Below are 19373 nucleotides of genomic sequence, written 5' to 3' on the forward strand. Positions count from 1 at the left end.
TTAATATACCATCTTGTTTATTTTTAAGAAATGGGGATATATAAATTGTTTTACGAGAGTTGAGATTGAATACAAGTTGAGAATACTTCTTGCTTTAGAGTTTTTTGAAATGTAAAATTTACGTCCATATTTCAAATATCATTAAAGAATTAATAAACAGAACTCAAAAGTGTACATGGGAAAATATGAATATGCTTCTTCATACTCATGAAAAAATTACTGAAACCTATGATATTGGTTTTAATTCCTTTAAATGTAGTTATGACAATAATTTCATATATTTTAAATACAATTAAGAGACGAAAACATATATAACAACATAGAGTTTAATGTGCATTTAAACAATACACTATTTTATTAATGAAGTCAAAGAGGTAAAAGGTTAAAAGTCAAACAGAATTCTAACCTATAAAGATTAAAAAATCAAAGAAATACATTTCTTTATCTAATGCGTAGATCTGACATCAAAAGGACACATTTCTAACGATATATAAATTATAGTCATTATTTCATTTTAAACAAACTATTTCGAATTATACTCGTATAAATTATATTTATGTGCTAATTTAAAAACATTAAATGATGTAAATTTTTTTTAAGAAAGTAAGAGATTAAATTTATATAAATAAAATCATTTAACTTTCTCTATATATATAATTTATAGAATAATATTCTTGACAGTAAAATATTTTCTCAATATTTGAAAATATAAATAGTGCTGAAAATTATATAAAATTTTGTTAAAAAATATATTATATTCAAATTACTAAATGCAACAAGCAATTTAAATTTTATTATAAATACTTCAAATAATTTTAATTAATTTAATTAACATACATAGAACTCGCTAACAGTGCCTAAATGTGATAAAAGTCAGCAAATCATGCAAAAAAAAAAAATATAAACCTCTAAAAACAATATATGTATATAAATATATTTTATTATGTTTTGTGTAATTTTAAAATGAAAAGTATTTTATGTATTATATTTAAGAAGAATTTTTATCAGAATTAAAAGTGAGAAAATAGAAATAATCAAAAAATATTCTTTATATGGCGTTTCAGCACAGAAGATCAGGAAGAATTAATTCACATAAAGTCTGTAGAATAATAATTATTTAAATATGAACTTTTCACAAATCTTCTTATTAAAATAATAGACAACAATTATATTAGTTCCTAGTCAATTGCTTCAACTAAAGCAGAACCTACTTAGCACTATGGTATTGGTGCTGACAAGGCACTGTGTACTACGAAGATAGGTTTTGGGTTTGAATCACCCTTAAATTCACAATTATCGTGGTTGTGGCTCTGAAGAGAAGGAAGAACTCATGTCAATGTCCTTTTTTTTGTCAATGTCAACCTTTGGCTATAGATTAAACATTTTTGAGACATTTTTTATTACTGAACTGACAGAGTTGTACTCCTGCAAAATCATGGACGTGTCCAAATTAATAACTATTCAGATTGATTCATATTTACTTGTAAGGGTAGTTATGTCTGTACACTGACCACTGCGGTCCTTTTGGGGATCCTTCTAGACCGTGAATGAACATCACCAATTTGTAGTTTTACAACAGACCACAATTTGAGTTCAATTGAGCTTTGGTGTACAAAGCCATCACTGCAATCTAATCTAACATAATATCAATAAATAATGTAATATTCAAACAAATTAACTCAGTTGCTGCAAAATATCAAAATTATGAGTACCAATTATCCAGATTGTAAGTTTCTATTAGGTTTTGTTTTATGAATCACAACTTTTTGTATGAAGGATAGGTAAAGTTTAAGGTTGAATCTAAGTACTAGCCTCTATGAATATGACTATGGTATCTTAAGGTATCTTGTAAAAGTATATCTGAATAATTTTATAGATATCTAACATAACTTTCTACTCGAAGCATAGGTTAAGCTTAACTGGGAATCTGAATACCAGATTCCATGTATATGAACATGGATCCATTGCATTACCTTAGGATATCTTGTGAAGAATATTATACATATGTAATATAATTTTCTCTGTAAAGAATAGGTTAAGTTTAACGGTGAATCTAAGTATCAGCATCCAAATACAAAACAATAAATCAGTAGTGTTACCTAATAGTATCGCTGGAAGATATATTTGAAAATATATCTATTTAGTTAGGTCCACTTAGTAATGACAAAATTTTTAAAGCCTGATTTAATTATTTCAGTAATTGAAAATAATATGGAAAATTTTTAATAAATTATATTTCATTGAAACACAAAAATATATTTATGATATTTAGCCTATGTTGTTTTAAATACTTTTTTAAATGTTATTGAAGAGTTTAGATTCAGAGTTTGTTGAAGACGTTTTAACTTAGTGTCTTTTTTAATCATTAGTCCTTTAGATTGAATTATCTTTTATGTTATCGAACTTTATGAAACCAATTATCTTAACGGGACTGAATAGGGGTTTATTCTTTACTTAAGTTCCAATTAAATTCTGTAAAGTGTTTTTTTATTTTAAACAGTTATTTTATCAAAAACTCCTACAGAACCAATTACGATAACCCTTTTATAGACTTAATTGCCAGACTCAGTACTCCTTAAATGCTCAAGTGCAACAGAGACAATTTGTATCAGGATAGCCTCATCTATGCTTATTGTCAATATGAAATGGGAATTATTTTATTATTGGAAGGACACCTCATATAAAAATTATAATATATATGTATATAATAGATAATTGATCAATAAAAATTGAAAAGATTTTTAACCGAAAATATAAGAAGCATTGAAGCGCATAAAAAGCCTTAAGCGGTGTTTTTTTTATAGAAATTTTGCGTGCTTACAATTTTTCAATAGTTTTGTTAATTTCAATTGTTTAATGATTTTTTTTTTTTGGTAAAATTTTAAATTTGGCTAAAATCATTTTTATGCGCAAAATTGTCTTTGTAAGACTTTTTATTCCGGGACTGCATTTTCGTCGGGTGGAGCAAGCGACTCCTCGGTGGTGGGTGTTTTTTCAAGAGTATTTTCTGCTGGATCTTGTGCATGTTTATGTGGATGATTTTGTGCATGAGATTCGATTTGTGTATCGTGTACAGTGATGGGTTGTGGTGTTTCATTGTTTACGTTGGGTGCAGGCAAAATCCAAGATTCTAAATGACAAAAAATCGCACAAAGAAAATTCCATAAAAAAAATTTTAAAAAAAATTATTTAATATAATTTGCCAATCTGTTTATTTTTTTCTATTGTCAATATTAAATTCAACGTTCTAACGTGCACTGTAGTTCAAATTGTAGTACATGTTACCGATGCGATTATGTGTGTGTGTTTGTGTATGTATATGTTAATTTTTTTTTATATATAAATTAAAATAAATTTTTAGATTTTAAAAAACTTAGTAAAAATGTGCGCCTTACAGAAAAAATTAAAAATTTAGTATATAATACATATATCATATGTATATATATACATATTTAAAAAAATTTTAATTGTAAAATTTTATGTTTGACTATGACAATAAATTATATATGATCACATAAAATGTTTATAATAAATCAAAAGTATACATATAATCTGTATAATTATTTATATTTTTATAAATAATTATTTTAAATATTATTATATTTTTTATATAATAAACTCTTAGCGACGTTACTTTTAAAATAATCTAGCGATAATCTTTTTTATAGTAAAGCATTATAAAAAATTTTGTTTTACCTTAATTTTTTTAATTTAGACATTATGAAATTTTAAGAATTTTTTTAAATTTTAATTATTTATTCTTTTTCGTCTTTCTCTGAAAGTTTAAAAGAATTAGTTCTTTTTAGTGTTTTATTTTTCTTATATATTAATCATGAATATATAGAGCTCATATGCATTTTCTACTTTCTGATAACTGAAGATATATGCGAAACCATTTACTCTTGATATATAATTACTTTGATATTACACGAAGTAGTGACATAATAAAAATATATTATTATCAATGATATAATGAAAATTGATTGATCATTATTGATGTTGAGTGATATATTTTTTGAGGTCAATAAATGCTTTTACTTTTTATTATTTTTTTTATTAGATTATATATATTTTCTTTCGAAGAATGATAAAATATTAATTTTTAGTTTTCATATTTTTCATTTATCAGTACCTATACTTAACTAAGAATAATATATTATTAGTTTATTATTATATTAATAAAAATTATTATAAAAATAATAATCAATCGTAAAACGCAAATTGGTATCTAAAACAGTTCACCTCTATTTTGAGAGCGAAAAACTTTGGTGCTTAAGATGTATATTATTATAATATTAAAAAATATATTATTGTAATATTATAGTGACAATATATTGTTATAATATATTATTAGATAATTATAATGCTCCTAAGAATTAATATAAAAAAAGTAATTGCTCCTCGTGATGTTTGATAAAACATTATTATATAGTGTCTAAAGCTCTTTTACTTTATAGTGACAGTGATCTCTTGGGTGATAATCTATAATTGCTTATAAAATCCTAAGCAATTTTAGGATTTTATTTTCAATATATTTTTGAACGCTTTGTTAATAAAAAAATATATTTATATGAATTCTTTGATAAAATATTATTATATAGTGTCTAAAGCACTTTTACTTTACAGTGAAAGTGATCTTTTAGGTGATAATCTATAATGCAATTTTAGGATTTTATCTTCAATATATTTTTCAATGCTCTGTTGATAAAAACAGGTACTTGGGTGAAGAGGGCGTAACTACTGTGTATATTGAAGATAAGAAAGATTATCCACATTTGGCAATACTGTTTCAGTGCCATAGATCAAATGGAACTGCCATCGAAAGTACCTTATGTTAAATTGCAATATGGTCCATTTTTAATATGGACCATAACTTGCTTGCCATTTTATAATATGGACCGTTTAACAAACTCTGAACGGTTTTAAAATTCTTAAAACTAACTACAAATATGGTGAGATTTTTACGCATTGTATTTCTTCAAGTATTTAAAATGGTTACTAAAAACTATAACTAATACATGTTATTATTATTGTAATAAATAATGTTTTTTTTTGTAATGATACCTAAATCTATTTATTATTATTGCTTTTTTATATAAAATGAACAATAAATTATAATTATTTTTTTATCAGATTTTCAAAGTCTATAACAGATTAAGTCATTATTTAAAAGTTCTTAAGAGTTGAAATAATTTTCGGAAAATAATAAAAATTTGATAATTATATATTAAAAAATTAAGAAGAATAAGCAACATTACTGATATAAAGAACGTAACATTGCGGCGCGAAAGGTGGAAGTTACTTATAGACAGCTTATGCTCAGTATAAGAGGCTGCTCGAAATCATTAACGTCGAGCAAGGCTTATTATTATTATTATATTAAAAAAATATCCACTTCAAATTATAATTTTTTTTACTCCTTACATATCACCTAACTGAATTTTTAAATAATTATAGAAAAATTGAAAAAACTTAAACCGAAATAGTTTGAATAGAAAAGTAACTTTATGCAGATAATTAAACTTAATCGCCTTCCAGATATTGGTGATGCTGATTTTTTCTGTTGAGTGCATATACATATAAATATTGCGTCGTGTAATTTGTTATTTTTTAGTTATATTATAAATTTGTTTTTAATTAAATTATTAAAATTGTCATAAGTAATGATTTGATTTGTGTGAACAAGATACGAGTAATGTGTTGTTGTAATTAGAAATTTGGCTGCTGTTTAAGTACTTGAACAACAGATATGAATTGTGGGTTATATTTGAAAACATTACTTCAACAAACTACGGGGTTATATAAATATATAAACATACAGGATATTAAGCGGCCGTTTAATATGAGAACCCAAACTGAACAATGAAAACTTACAAATAATTTAAAAATAAAATAAATAGATTGTATATAAACTATGTGAACACATTTGAAGGGACAAAACATAATTGCCAATTAATTGTATTAACTTAAATGATACAATATAAATAACATAAATTATTTAAACAATTATAATAATCATAAACAACATAAACATAAGATACAAACTATAAGACATAAAAAACGGCACGAATCAATAATAATTATTAATTCATTAATTACTCAACAATATCGATTCTAATAAATACTTCACATTTTATATGGTTTTTAATACAGTTTCACACATTTAAATTAACAATATTTTTCATTGAATTGATTTTTATATCGAACCTGGTGTGACCTGACGATGATGATGGACACTTGATGGCTTATCTTTTTTACTTTGTCAATGCAAATTTTCAAATTTTCAAAATTTTTTAATTTATTTTATTTTTAATAATATTAATTAACCGATTAGCGTCAAAGTAGTTTAATGGAGATGCTTTCTTTCGATTCATGGATTTTGTTTCAATATTTTATGATATATTTTTTTTCTAAAAAAATTTCGATGTTAGTTGAATTTGAAAAAATTTGCACTTTTTCCATTGATAAATTTTTATGCTCATGGTTTATGGTATCCTTGAACTGACTTTTGACCGACTATGGTCAGATTTTCGCGCATTTCGTACAAATGATTTGTTGATAAATATTATTTGTGATTTTTTAAATAATTATTGATTTTTTTCTATTACATATATCGAACGAATATTCGAATTTTGGAATATACGAAAACACTAGCACTCTACATAAAGTTACCTATAAAAGTAGGAAATAAAATTTAAGAAAATGCAAAAAATTAATTTAGAGAAAATTTAAAAATTAAAAATATTAGTTACACATAAATATTTTAAAAATAATATTTAGAAATAATACAGTTATAATAATTTCGTATGAGATATGTTTAATGGCATGTGATCTAAAGTTAACTTTTAGCATAATATTTATATATTATTATGATTTTCTTTTTGCAATTGCAAGAATTAATGATATTTATAAATAGTTTAATTGGTTTAAATACAAATGTGCTAATTATAAAAATTATTAATTAGAAAACTGTGTTAATATGTAAAAAAAATATTATTATTATTTCTTCAGGTTTTTGTATTATTATTGCAACTAATAAAATTTGCTTACTTGCAATAATTCCAACTATAACAAGACCAATTACTCCCATAATTATCATCATCTAAAATATGAGTAAATTAAAATTGAATTTATTAATTATGTGTATATTAAAAAAAAAACAAATAATATTGCTAAATACCTTTAAGTTTTGCAACCAGAATTTCCTTTTGAGTTTGCCAGCTTGTTGCTCGAACTGCGAAGCACCTTGTTGTAAGGCATCGGCTCGATCATCCAATTCAGATAGTTTTTGATCTCTTTCGAGCACTTTCTCAACATTTGTTCGCATTATATCAACGACCTGATTTAAATGAATTATATTGAATTATTTAATACGGTTAGATATTACCATTATTATATTTGTAGGAATTTCCACTGCGACCTAGAGATATATTGTGTCTCCTTAATGGACTTATGTATAACAATCGATATTACAATGGCGAATATTATGTTCAACGCATGTAGAAGTGTTATTGCAGTGCTCGTCATAAAATTCGCGAATATGGAGTATACAAAGACTTACAGAATTACAAAAAAAAATTAATAATAATTAAACGAAAACGATAAGTGGAAAGCATCATCATAAGTGAAAACTCTTGTGCAAACAGCATTTGTTCGATTTATAAAAATACCATAACTTCACACTTGTTGTGGCACTCAAGTCAGTGTACTTGTAACTGAACTAATGATAGACACTAACATAACTGATAGAGGCAGGTCAGTGATCTTTCAAATATAATATATATGCTCGTATAGCCTATAGTGTGACCACTTGTCAGCTAAAATAAAACATTCAGCTGATAGAGACAGCAAACATAACTATATAATCATAGAATTTTCACTTAGCTTAAGCAGAAATCATAAATATTTTCTTTAGCTTGTACACAAACCACAAATAGTGTTGTATATTCTATTAGTAACTAATAAAATAAAAGCTTTTAATATAATATTATTTTGCATTATAAGCAAAAAAAACCAAAAAACATTTATCAAAAGTCTTTGCACTGAAATATATGCAAAAAAAAAACAAATTAATATTTAAAAAATCTTAATATTTCATAAATTTGGAAAAAAGTTCAGTAAAGTTAAAAACAAAAGAACATGTCAGAAAAGAAGAGCGTAAGAGAAGCGATGACACACTATCTCCTTTAAGCGCGGTGCAGACTATCATTGAAGTTGCGCTCTCTCTCTTGCTCGAATTTATTCTAGCGACCGAAGTTAAACATACTCACATTCAAGAGTTGTCATACAAGCTAAATTTTTGAAGAATAAAGGTGTTTACGCACGCTGTGCAACTATTCTTAGATTTTCTCTCTTGAATGACACTCAAACATGATAGTCTGTAGCGTGCTTTAAACAAACTAGAGGTAAAAAAAGATCAACAATATCAAAAAGAAACTAAAATATCCATGCCACCTCCAAAAAACGTGAGTAATGTTAAAGACTTCAATAAGTTTAGAAATCTAGTCTTAGAAAAAATAAATGGAATTGTTCAGTTTAAGGCTTTAACCAATAGTGATGTCAAGATCACTTGAAAAAATGAGAATGACTATCACCAAATTAAAAATGTAATTCTTATAGCAATACTTAACCATATTCTACGACCTTGGGCCAAGATTCATTATTGGTCGAGACTACAATGTCAAACATACTGTCTGAAAGTCTCGGCTTATCACTCCTGGTAAAGGCAATGAACAACTCGATGACATAAATGAAGCAAAATGCAATTATAACTCATCGCGTTCTTCTACATACTGGCCTACAGATAGCAACGAGATACCTTCCCTGGTAGACTTCTTCAGTTTGAAAAGGATTTCTTCTAATTTTATGGCAAAATAAAAATGTTAGATGTTAGATCTTCCAAAGAGTTGGAAGATCTAACATCTAACCATACTCCTGTTCTACTAACCTTAAGTAGAAACCTTTCCAATTAGCACATAAATTGGGACTGATTTAAAGAAAACTTAGATAACTATATTGACTTGAAGCAGAATTTGAGAAGTAAGGTCTCGACATGTGACTTTCTTCCCGAAATATCGAGGTTTAAAGTTCAAGAATCGAGGTTTAAACATCTATCATTAATAAAAAGAAAAAAATAGGAGGAAACAGGACATGTTATATGTAGCTAAATAATTTAAAAAGTTGCATTGGTCGAAAGATTATTTGAATAGACATTCTATTAAACGAGTGAACTGAAACTGTTATTTCTAATCTGTTCCATTTCATAAAGCGTTACAAATTATATAGGTTATATTAAAACTAAACGTAGTTAATAATAACTTAATAATAACGCAGTTAAATACATCAATTAAAAATACAATACCTTCAGCATACCGCTAGTATCATGCTGAAGTCATTCTTTTAGAAGAATTTAACACATTATAGGAAGTTTTAAATATTTGTATATGCAGATAACAGCACACCGCTTAGCTTGATTTAGAGAGACACACATTTATCAATATAATTAAGATGCTACATCTAACTTATAATGGGTATTCCGACAGAACACTGTCGGTTCTATGCTTAAAAATTTAATATTCTCTGAATATTAATTATATATAGGTTAGGAAAGAATACTTAAAAGTTCAATTGTTAGAAATACGAAGAAAATGTAACTGTTCAATGTAGCTTTGTCACTGTTCAATGTAAGTAAAGTGTGCATTGAACATGCTATGAACTTTCTTTCTGGAACGTCTCAATCTCCTACAGAACTTTATCTTAATGAGCATGTTAGCTTCAATAAAGGTTTGTTACGGTTTAAACACATTCGACTTCTATACAACATTTAAGACTTTAGTACAGGTTCCAAAGATTTGAACAAAATCGAGTTTTATACGACAACAAGCCAAAATTAACCTTTAGGATCATCATTATAACCAAATTTTTTATATCCACATTAGATATTTCATAATGATATTAATTTTATATAGATTTACCTCATCAACTTGTGCCTGCGTTTGTTGCAGTCGTTTTTGTGCCGCAATTTGTTGGGGATTACGTGGTCCTCCAACAATCTCACCATCTCCACCCTCACCGGCTGGTGCTCCATCAGCTGGAGGAGCATCAGATGCTGGTGCTGGATCCGCCCTTTAAACAGAAAACAAGTTTTCAATTAAAAATTTTATTTAACATTTCTAATTATTATTATAAATATTTTGTACATTGTGTTTAACGCTTATCAGTACTACTGTCAATATATTTACATCTCTAGCATTTTATTAAATAAGCAAAGTTAGATTATGTTATAAAACTAACATACTCTCCCTTATTTTTATCCTTTTTTCCCATATTAAAGAACTGAAATATTAATTGGAAATTATAATAAGAGTTTAATTAATATAAATTAATATTTTAAAATAGTTTGTAGTAATGAAGTGTATATCATTTCTTTTATAAAAAGATGTGATAGAATATTATCAAGATGAATTATAAGAAAATGGATATTTCAATTATTCATGATATAATATTATTATTCTCTTATCCCTTTTGTCAAACAACAATGGAAGATATAAGATAGCTTGGTCATGTTTTCCAATAACGTACTTTAGCGGAGAACGTACACTCCGCTACACTGTAAAGAAAGCACAAAGCTTAACCGATAGAAAAAGACCGTGGAATTAATCTCTGGATACAGTAGAAGAGGACATAGTAATCCTGTTTATTTAAAATTAACAAACCAATTCTATTGAACATGAAGTGACATTATTTTAATAGTTAAAAATAATGATAAGTCCATCTATCCTATACAACCTGGATACAGTAGAAGAGGACATAGTAATCCTGTTTATTTAAAATTAACAAACCAATTCTATTGAACATGAAGTGACACTGACGCTTTGACTTAAATGGGGTTGTAATAGTTAAAAATAATGATAAGTCCCATCTATCCAATACAACCCAACCCAAATATACATATATTTATTGCTCTCTGCTAAAAAAAAATGGTTGTTTCTTCTTAAATTTTTTTCTTTTATTAGTTGTTATAAATGCTTGGCAATGTTTCAAAAATAAATGCGAATAAAATATATATTAATAAATAAAAATAAATTATTTATAATATAAGTATAAGAATGTGGTAAGTCCCGAACATAATTTAAAAAAAAAAATTATTTTAAAATTTTTAAACAAATATTCTTTCAATTAAAAATGAATACATATATTTGAAAAAAAAAAATTTAAATAAATAAACATTTTTAAATTGATAATTTAAGTACATACATAAATAATGGAAAATTTTTGGGAATGTATTGGGCAACCTTCAACCTTTTAGCACTTCTGTTTTGCCCATTTATTTTATATAATGATTCATTAATTTTTCATATGGAATTGATTCCACCATTAAACACAATCACCAACAATTTTTAATAACCATTCCATATATTATAAGACTTTTCCATATTTAAATAATAAAATCAATATTTAAATTGTCACACTTACATTTTTCTTAAAAACTGTGCGGCTTTATGCCAAAATGAGGAGGCAGAGAAGTGAAGAAGTGCTTAAGATTCCAAACACTAAACACAAAATTTGATTTCCTTGCTTATGGCAACTGCGGCGGTGACTACGAAAGGCACACCACACACACAATGCAGTATTTGTCTTCTTCTTCCCTTTGTTGAATAGATTGCCTACGCGAGCGCGGTTAGAGGTACAATGTCGTTGTGGTGCGTATGTGTTGGAAGCTTTTCCCTTCTTTTTAACTGGTCGTATGTCTCAATGAAGTTAAAATAACTTTACACGAACACATACACACACGCTGTTAACCACAAAAATTTGACTGACACTAAAAAAAAAAACAAATATTTTGGTTATTTAAATAATCCTATACTTCGATATAAAATGTAATTTAATATAAAAAAACATATTAAAGTATTAAAAACAATTTAAATTTCTTTATATTAAATTAACAATACAATTGATTTTTTTTCTGAACTAATTGATAACCCAAAAATGTTTTTGTTGTATTTTTAAAAAAGTAGTTTATTTTTTATTTTGTTTGATTTTAAAAATTGATAATTGTTATTCATATTGTTTATAATAAATATTCTTCCAAGTGATCTTTATTACATTTTTATTTGATAAGAACGTATTTGTATTAAATTTTTTGTAATTTCTTATGACAGCAACGAAAAATCAATGAAATTTTTTTTGCATATGACGAAAAACGCAATATCTCCACCTTTTGGTGTTCAAAAATTTTGCAATCAATATTTATAGTACAAAATTAATAAAAATCTATACAATTGCATGTATTCAGCTGCTAATTTGTTATTACATTGTTTTTAATTATAATTTGATTTTTACATATTTTTTTATTATTATTAATTTATAATTTTTAAGGAGCACCAAATTTTCACTTACAATATATTTTTCCAACTGCGAAAAACTTTCCATTATTCCAATGAAAAGCTCCACCGTTATGTGTACTTGAAAATGTAATGTTATTCTAAGCCAAATTTACAAAGACAGTGCATAAGAAAGAGATGACTGCAATGTGCATATAACAGTAACTTATATTGCGCCATCTAATGTAAAAATACAATTCACGCATAAATAATATTTAAAATGTCCAATAAAAGTTTTATTTTACATTATTTTTCATTTAATATTAATTATTAATTATAAGCAAATACTATATATTTGTTATTTTAATTATAAATTACATTTAAGATACATCGATTTTTACATAAAATATTATTGCAAATAAATAGAAGTAATTACTATATTTTTCTTTTTTGAAATTTAAAATAACTTTACGAGACATTGATTTTTACATAAAATGTGTTTGCAAATGAATAGACGTCATTAAAAAACAGTATAAATGAATTAAAGTATAAACACTTTAAGAAATCATCAATTTCATTGTATAATTTTTATATATATATTTAATATTTGCTTCACAGTTATAAATTTAAATATTAATAAAATTCATATATTAATTCTATTTTTAAAATTTTAATTATTAAAATTATTATTATTCAATTAATATTTTACATTATAACGCAAAAATTTTGTAAAATAATAAAGAAAAAAAATGAAAAAGTTTTATATAAATGGGGAAATTTTGGTTATTGTGTATTTGGGTTTATTAAATAAATCATATAAATGCTAATTTTTTTTCGATTTATTCAAAGTTAAAAATTTAAAAAAGTTAATGTATTAAAACATTGTAATGTAATTAATTTTCAATATATTTATGGAAACGATATATTTTTCGTTTAAAATATTCGCTGAAGGTAGTAATTTAGATTTACTATAATAAACAAATTGTTTTTAATTGAAATATTCATTCTCTACACAAACTCTATAACTTCTCTATTTATGATCCATACTTAAATAAATTGATTTTGTACATAAACTAATTAAATCTTACACTAATCAATTAGTTCGAACACATAGTTGTTAAACTTGATATAGGTTAATTAGAACACTATATAAATTTCTACATTATTGCTTCGAACATGTTCAATTCAAAATTTTAATATAACCTATTGTTTTAATTAAATAATTTTCAGCGTGCAATTTTGAGTTTCTGCAAATTGTTGCATATGCTTTTACTGTTTTTACTATTCTATATAAATTATTCAAAGTTGCTTAAAAATTTAAAACAAAATTGTGTTATTAATTTTTTAGCAAGTAAAATTACTTTTCTTATAGGTCTTACGACTACACTAGCTATAGTAGAAGCAGATTTTTGGATACATTTCCACATGTTCAGTAATACATTAAAGATTTAGAACAATAAGTATTCCTTTTAAAACATCAAACTTGTTAAATTCTAGTCAATGTAGACGCCAAGTGACGTTACTACACAAACATCACTTGATTTCACAAGTTTTTAAAAAAATTTCGAAGATTATATATATATATATATTTATATATATATATTATTGAGAAATGAACTATAATAGAGATATAATACAGATATAAATACAATAACATATTTATTACTAATATATATCTGAACTTGCTGAAAAGTTGTCGATTTTACCTTTGTGTCTATTCAGTTATTTAAATTTTGAATATTTACTACTACTAATAACACTGAACAAAATCAGCTGTTTTTATTCTAAAAGCAGCGGCTGATGTAAACAAAAAAGTGTAGTTCTTCAAATAGCATTTGTTTTAAATTTATAACCATAACATTAAACATGTAAATATTTATACACTATAAAACTTTAAATAATATTAGTTTTAATAATATTGCCAATAATGTAATATACAATAGTAATTGCAGGTTCCAAAAATACTTCACCTGGGCTTCATTATTTACAGCGGCTAAAAATATTTGTAATCAATACAGCAGCTTCGCAGATTTCTTTATTTACATATGAAATTGAAAACGCCATGTGCGACAGATTGGAGCAAGAATGCAGTCGAGAAGTTGTTGATGACAAACGACCAACATTTGGGAACCGTTTCTTAACTAACGATGTCGATGTTTACACGCACAATGCTTGGTAAATATAATTATATACGAGTAATTGAAAAGTGTTGCAGACGTTATTTCTCTACTGAATGGGAATTTACACGCCATCGCAAAAAACCTAAAAGCGGCGGCAGAGTACTTACAAAACCAAGTGATGCTTTTCAATTTAATGCGTGGTATTAACTGACATCTAATTTTTAATTATAATATTTTTAAATACTTTTTACAGGGATAACGTAGAATGGGATGAGGAACAAGAGCAAGAAGCACGCCAAGCTGTGCTTAAAAATTCGACTGAAAAAATGTCTACAGAAAATCAACTAAAATATCAACAAGAAGCTGATAAATTTTGGGATACTTTCTATGATATACATCAAAATCGTTTCTTCAAAGATAGACATTGGCTTTTCACGGAATTCCCAGAGTTAGCGCCACAAAGCAATGACAAAGACATAAACTTAGCACCACGTACTATCTTCGAATTGGGCTGCGGTGTTGGTAACACAATTTTGCCAATATTAAAATATAGCAAAGAGCCACGATTAAAGGTATATGGTTGTGATTTTTCAGCTCGTGCAATTGAAATACTACAAACACATCCAGAATTTGATACAGGACGTTGTCATGTATTTGTTATGGACGCAACCAGCGACAAATGGACTGTGCCATTTGAAGAAAACTCACTGGATGTGATTGTTCTCATATTTGTTTTGTCTGCAATCGAACCAGCAAGAATGCAAAATGTGGCTCAAAATTGTTTTAAATATTTGCGTCCTGGTGGATTAGTACTCTTTCGTGATTATGGTCGTTATGACATGGCGCAATTGAGATTTAAAAGCGGCAAATGTTTGCAAGATAACTTTTATGTGCGCGGCGATGGTACAATGGTATACTTCTTCACACAGGAGGAGTTAAGGGATCTGTTTTGCAATGCCGGTTTTATGGAGGAGCAAAATGTAGTCGATCGTCGTTTGCAAGTTAATCGTGGACGTATGTTGAAAATGTACAGAGTTTGGATACAAAAGAAGTTTAAAAAACCAGTTAACAACGAAGAATAAGCGCTGACGATATTATTTGTATGTAATGATTGTATATTGTTAAATAAAAATTATTATTTGAATATAATTTATGTGTAAATATATTTTGTTTTTTAATAGAATAATACAATGCAGAATGGTATATAAAATGTTATTGATTCATTTTTATAAAAGTTTAAATAAATAATTATAATATAAACAAATTTATTTACGAATACTTCAAATTTTACTTTGTTAATATTAAATAAGCAATTTCTTATCAGAAATTTAAACTTATTTTCTCCCCATATACGAAGAACTGTCAAAGTAAGAAACACAATCCACATTCATTTCAAGTAGGGTTGCAGGTGTCTTTACACCATATGTGTGGTAAAGTTCTTCAACGGAATTACACTGAGCAAATTACACAAAACTTAAAATTTTCGTGATTGAAAAGTTAATTACAAATTTAATTTTATTTCTTTTTTCGTAATATTTTACAGGTTATGATAGTCCTTTTTTGCACACAAATCATTCATGAAATTATGGTTAATATTTTGATTAGTCTTGTATCTTCGAAATGTAAGATTGTGAAATTCGATATTCTATTAGAGTTTTTATTTCTCTTATGTCGTTTTCGATTGGTAAGTCCGGGTTAACTTTTTCAAACGAGATTCTTTGTTAGTGCAATTTTCATTTTTGATTGGTAAATTTGGAGTGAAATGTATAACATATGAGATAAATTTATAACACTTTAGATATTTTGCCAGAGTAACAAGATTACCCTAAAATTAATAGCAGTTTTATATAAAAACAGATAAAGTGAAGTTTGATTCGACATATGCATTTATAAAAAATATAAATGTGTACTCTAAAAACGTTTGGGTGGGCAACAAAATTTAGATTAATTCCAGATTTACTAATCGAAAACGCAATTCTAGTGCCTAATTTGGCGATATTATTTTACTAACATATGAGAGTGAACTGTCACGCAAGGAATCATATACTCAATATTAATTACAACCATGGAACGATGGAACCTTGTTGTAAAATATACATAATTATAATAATTTATTTGAGCGCACTATAAGCGAAAGTACAGAGACATTTTAACCTAAATTTGTAGCAGTTGTGTTTAGGCCTAAGCATTATCAAAACTTTTGTCTAACTAAAAATATTAGTGCTTTATAGTAAGTGATATTTTAACATATTTTCTCGACTAAGTTCAGCGAAATTAAGTTGTTTTTTCTAAACAAAATTCACTTTTAAGGTTAAATTAAGGAAAATGACCTAAATTTCCTTGAAATTAAAGAACAAAATTAAGATAATATCTGGAATTATAATAGGTGAAATTAAAGCACATTTCAAATGGAACTATGCGTGAGATAAATTTTAAGCAAAAGATAAGTTGAGATAACTACAAGGTGACAACCTTTGCCAGTGACAGCTGAATTTAATAAAATCGGAAAAAGTTTTAAATATACAGCAAATTTTTAAATTTGAATATAGAGAAAAAACTGTAATTGTTATTAATTTAAAATAGAGTGAAAAATAATAATTCACATAACTGAAATCCACGAAAGCTAATAAAACTACTACAACAATCAACTTTTAAAATTTCCCAGATATAAATGATGTTTGAAGCATTTAATTTTTAACATTCGATTTGTAAACAAAAAACATATGATTTCCTTAATTTTGGACAGTAAACTTTCGATATTATATTAATTTCATTTCATCAATATCAAAAATTTGGCTTTCTGAACATAGTATAACATTCAAAATAATTTTTTGTATTGTTTATATTATAAATATTAATTTCTTTCGAATTACACATGTTAAGCATAAATTGTGTAATCTGTGTACTCTATTTTGACATTAGAGTTTTGTGCACTGGTAACACTTTTCAACCAACAACAAAATGAATCGGAATTATTTTAGTTTAACGAGAAAATTACGAGACAAAAGGTTGAATCTCGGATAGTGACAGTTTCATTTTTTGCTACAAACGTAGTCTACACATAATAAAATAATGTAAATTTTAGTTAAAGTTTAGTATAAATTTAACATAAAAAATGTGTAACAAAATTTAAGTGCAACAATTTGAGAAAATCACAGTGAAACGTAATATTATATAAAATATATTAAAATAAATTATATTTATTTTTTTGCTTTAAGAAAAAAAGTAGCAAACAGAGAAAACAGTTTAATGTTGTTGTTGTCGCGCCCCAATTACAAATGTAACAAATGCAAAAAGATAAGAAATAATTTGTTTATAATAATAATAACGCATGTAAATAATCTTTTGAAAATATTTCCTATATGCAGTTAAAGTGAAAAAAATTTTATCGGGTTTTGATCGTTTGTACGCATTTTTTTTTTGTGTTACGTTACTGGCTGCAATTTTATCATAGTTTCCTGCCTTGCACACAAATTCTGCAACATACAAAAACAACGAACATAAGCAAGCGATTCTGTGTAGAATATCAATTCCACATATATGTTCAATATAAAGTAACCACACAATAACAACAACAACGACAACAAAAAATAATAATAACAACAACAACAGCAGATGAAAACATTTGCAATGTGAACCAAATAAAAGAAATTAATAATTGGAATTTCATTTAAAATTCCTGCGTTAGTGTGCGTGTGTGTTCTCCACAATTCTTACCTGTTCCGCGGCGTTGTTTTATCTACCTGCCTCGCTCGTTATTCTCCCTACATTTTATCTATCGGTTTCTGCCTATACAGTTTGCTTTTAATTCATTAATTCATTTTGTTTGTAATTGTTTTGTGTTTGAATTTTGTTTTCATTTTTAGAATTTTAAGAAATACATTTTCAATTTACTGCTGCAATTTGTTTCGGTGGTAGTGTTTCCACCTAACACGAAACCCCTTGGATAACAGATAAATTATAATAAAGCAAAAGCTAAAGCCATTAACGAATTAATTAGTAAATAACGTTTGGATTTAATTATAAAACTGGCGGAGGAAGTTACGGAAAACTCCAACAAAATGAGTTGGGGTATTGAATTATGGGTAAGTAAAGTAAACAAATTAGTTTCTAGACTCAAACATTTTTAGGGAACTTTATTGGTGAGCCCTTGTTATCATTATATTCAAAGTAATGATATATATAAACTCTAAAGCTTTTCTAATATTAACAAATCGTCAATGAAAAGTGATAAGATTTGCTTGACGATTAATCGAACGTTGGGCGGATATGGGATAAAACAAATTCTAATTCGAGTTTCTTATGTTAATTAATGTGAAATTATTAGTACCATTGCCCATGAATCGGTTACTTAAATTAAAAAAAATCTGAAGAAAAAAAACATTTTAATAAAATAAAAATAATTTTTGTTGTTGTAGTGTACTACTTCTCGAAACCTCTCTACCAAATATGCTAGTTTCTGTTAAATATAATAGTCACTTTCGTCACAACTGACGTTAAATTACAACTTATATTAAAAATAAAATGTGCAATATAGACGATAGAATAGAGAGGATGACGTCGATATAGTTTTAGTAATATTAATTTATGTTAGATCGTGATCCTGATGATAACTCTCAAGGATGACTCACATAATAAAAAGTTTGTGTATTATGATTGGAATAATAATAATTACTTATATATTTCATTCATGCAGTTCAATAGACAGTTCAGATAGGTTTTAGGACGTCAATAGCATGCCCTCTCATCGAAAAGAGTTCAATAACACCTTAAAGAGGAATCATAGTAATAGGATATAGAGTTTTGTAGCACGCTAGTTGACCATACAAATATAGATAAACGTGCCCTTATACTGTACTGAGAAATTACTGTGTTTTGATTAAGAGAAAAACTTTCTAACGCTAATGCAATGTACCGGGTATTACTTTAA

General features: G+C 26.3%; 2 protein-coding genes across 6 annotated transcripts; one reads left to right on the forward strand and one right to left on the reverse strand.

The window, feature by feature from the left end:
* Positions 1-2869: 2869 nt before the first annotated feature.
* LOC119673157 (vesicle-associated membrane protein 2-like) lies at positions 2870-12444 on the reverse strand. 4 transcript variants are annotated; one of them, XM_038084393.1, is made up of 7 exons: positions 12400-12444; positions 11476-11821; positions 10298-10335; positions 9975-10125; positions 7181-7339; positions 7051-7102; positions 2870-3130 (listed from the first exon to the last, which is right to left on the reverse strand). In XM_038084393.1, the coding sequence occupies exons 3-7, from the start codon at positions 10324-10326 to the stop codon at positions 2934-2936; spliced, it is 588 nt and encodes a 195-aa protein (XP_037940321.1). In that variant the 5' UTR covers positions 10327-10335; positions 11476-11821; positions 12400-12444; the 3' UTR covers positions 2870-2933. The 4 variants fall into 4 exon arrangements, with proteins under 4 accessions (XP_037940321.1, XP_037940322.1, XP_037940323.1 ...); XM_038084395.1 differs by lacking the exon at positions 2870-3130 and adding an exon at positions 3749-3775 and having other exon boundaries at positions 12400-12424; XM_038084396.1 differs by lacking the exon at positions 2870-3130 and adding an exon at positions 6162-6672 and having other exon boundaries at positions 12400-12426.
* Positions 12445-14157: 1713 nt separating this feature from the next.
* Positions 14158-15592, forward strand: LOC119668487 (methyltransferase-like protein). Of its 2 annotated transcripts, XM_038078006.1 has the most exons (3): positions 14158-14191; positions 14267-14498; positions 14697-15592. In XM_038078006.1, the coding sequence occupies exons 2-3, from the start codon at positions 14386-14388 to the stop codon at positions 15523-15525; spliced, it is 942 nt and encodes a 313-aa protein (XP_037933934.1). In that variant the 5' UTR covers positions 14158-14191; positions 14267-14385; the 3' UTR covers positions 15526-15592. The 2 variants fall into 2 exon arrangements, with proteins under 2 accessions (XP_037933934.1, XP_037933933.1); XM_038078005.1 differs by lacking the exon at positions 14158-14191 and having other exon boundaries at positions 14384-14643.
* The last annotated feature ends 3781 nt before the right edge of the window (positions 15593-19373 follow it).

Source organism: Teleopsis dalmanni, chromosome 1, assembly GCF_002237135.1.
Source record: "Teleopsis dalmanni isolate 2A chromosome 1, ASM223713v2, whole genome shotgun sequence".
Lineage (NCBI taxonomy): Eukaryota > Metazoa > Arthropoda > Insecta > Diptera > Diopsidae > Teleopsis > Teleopsis dalmanni.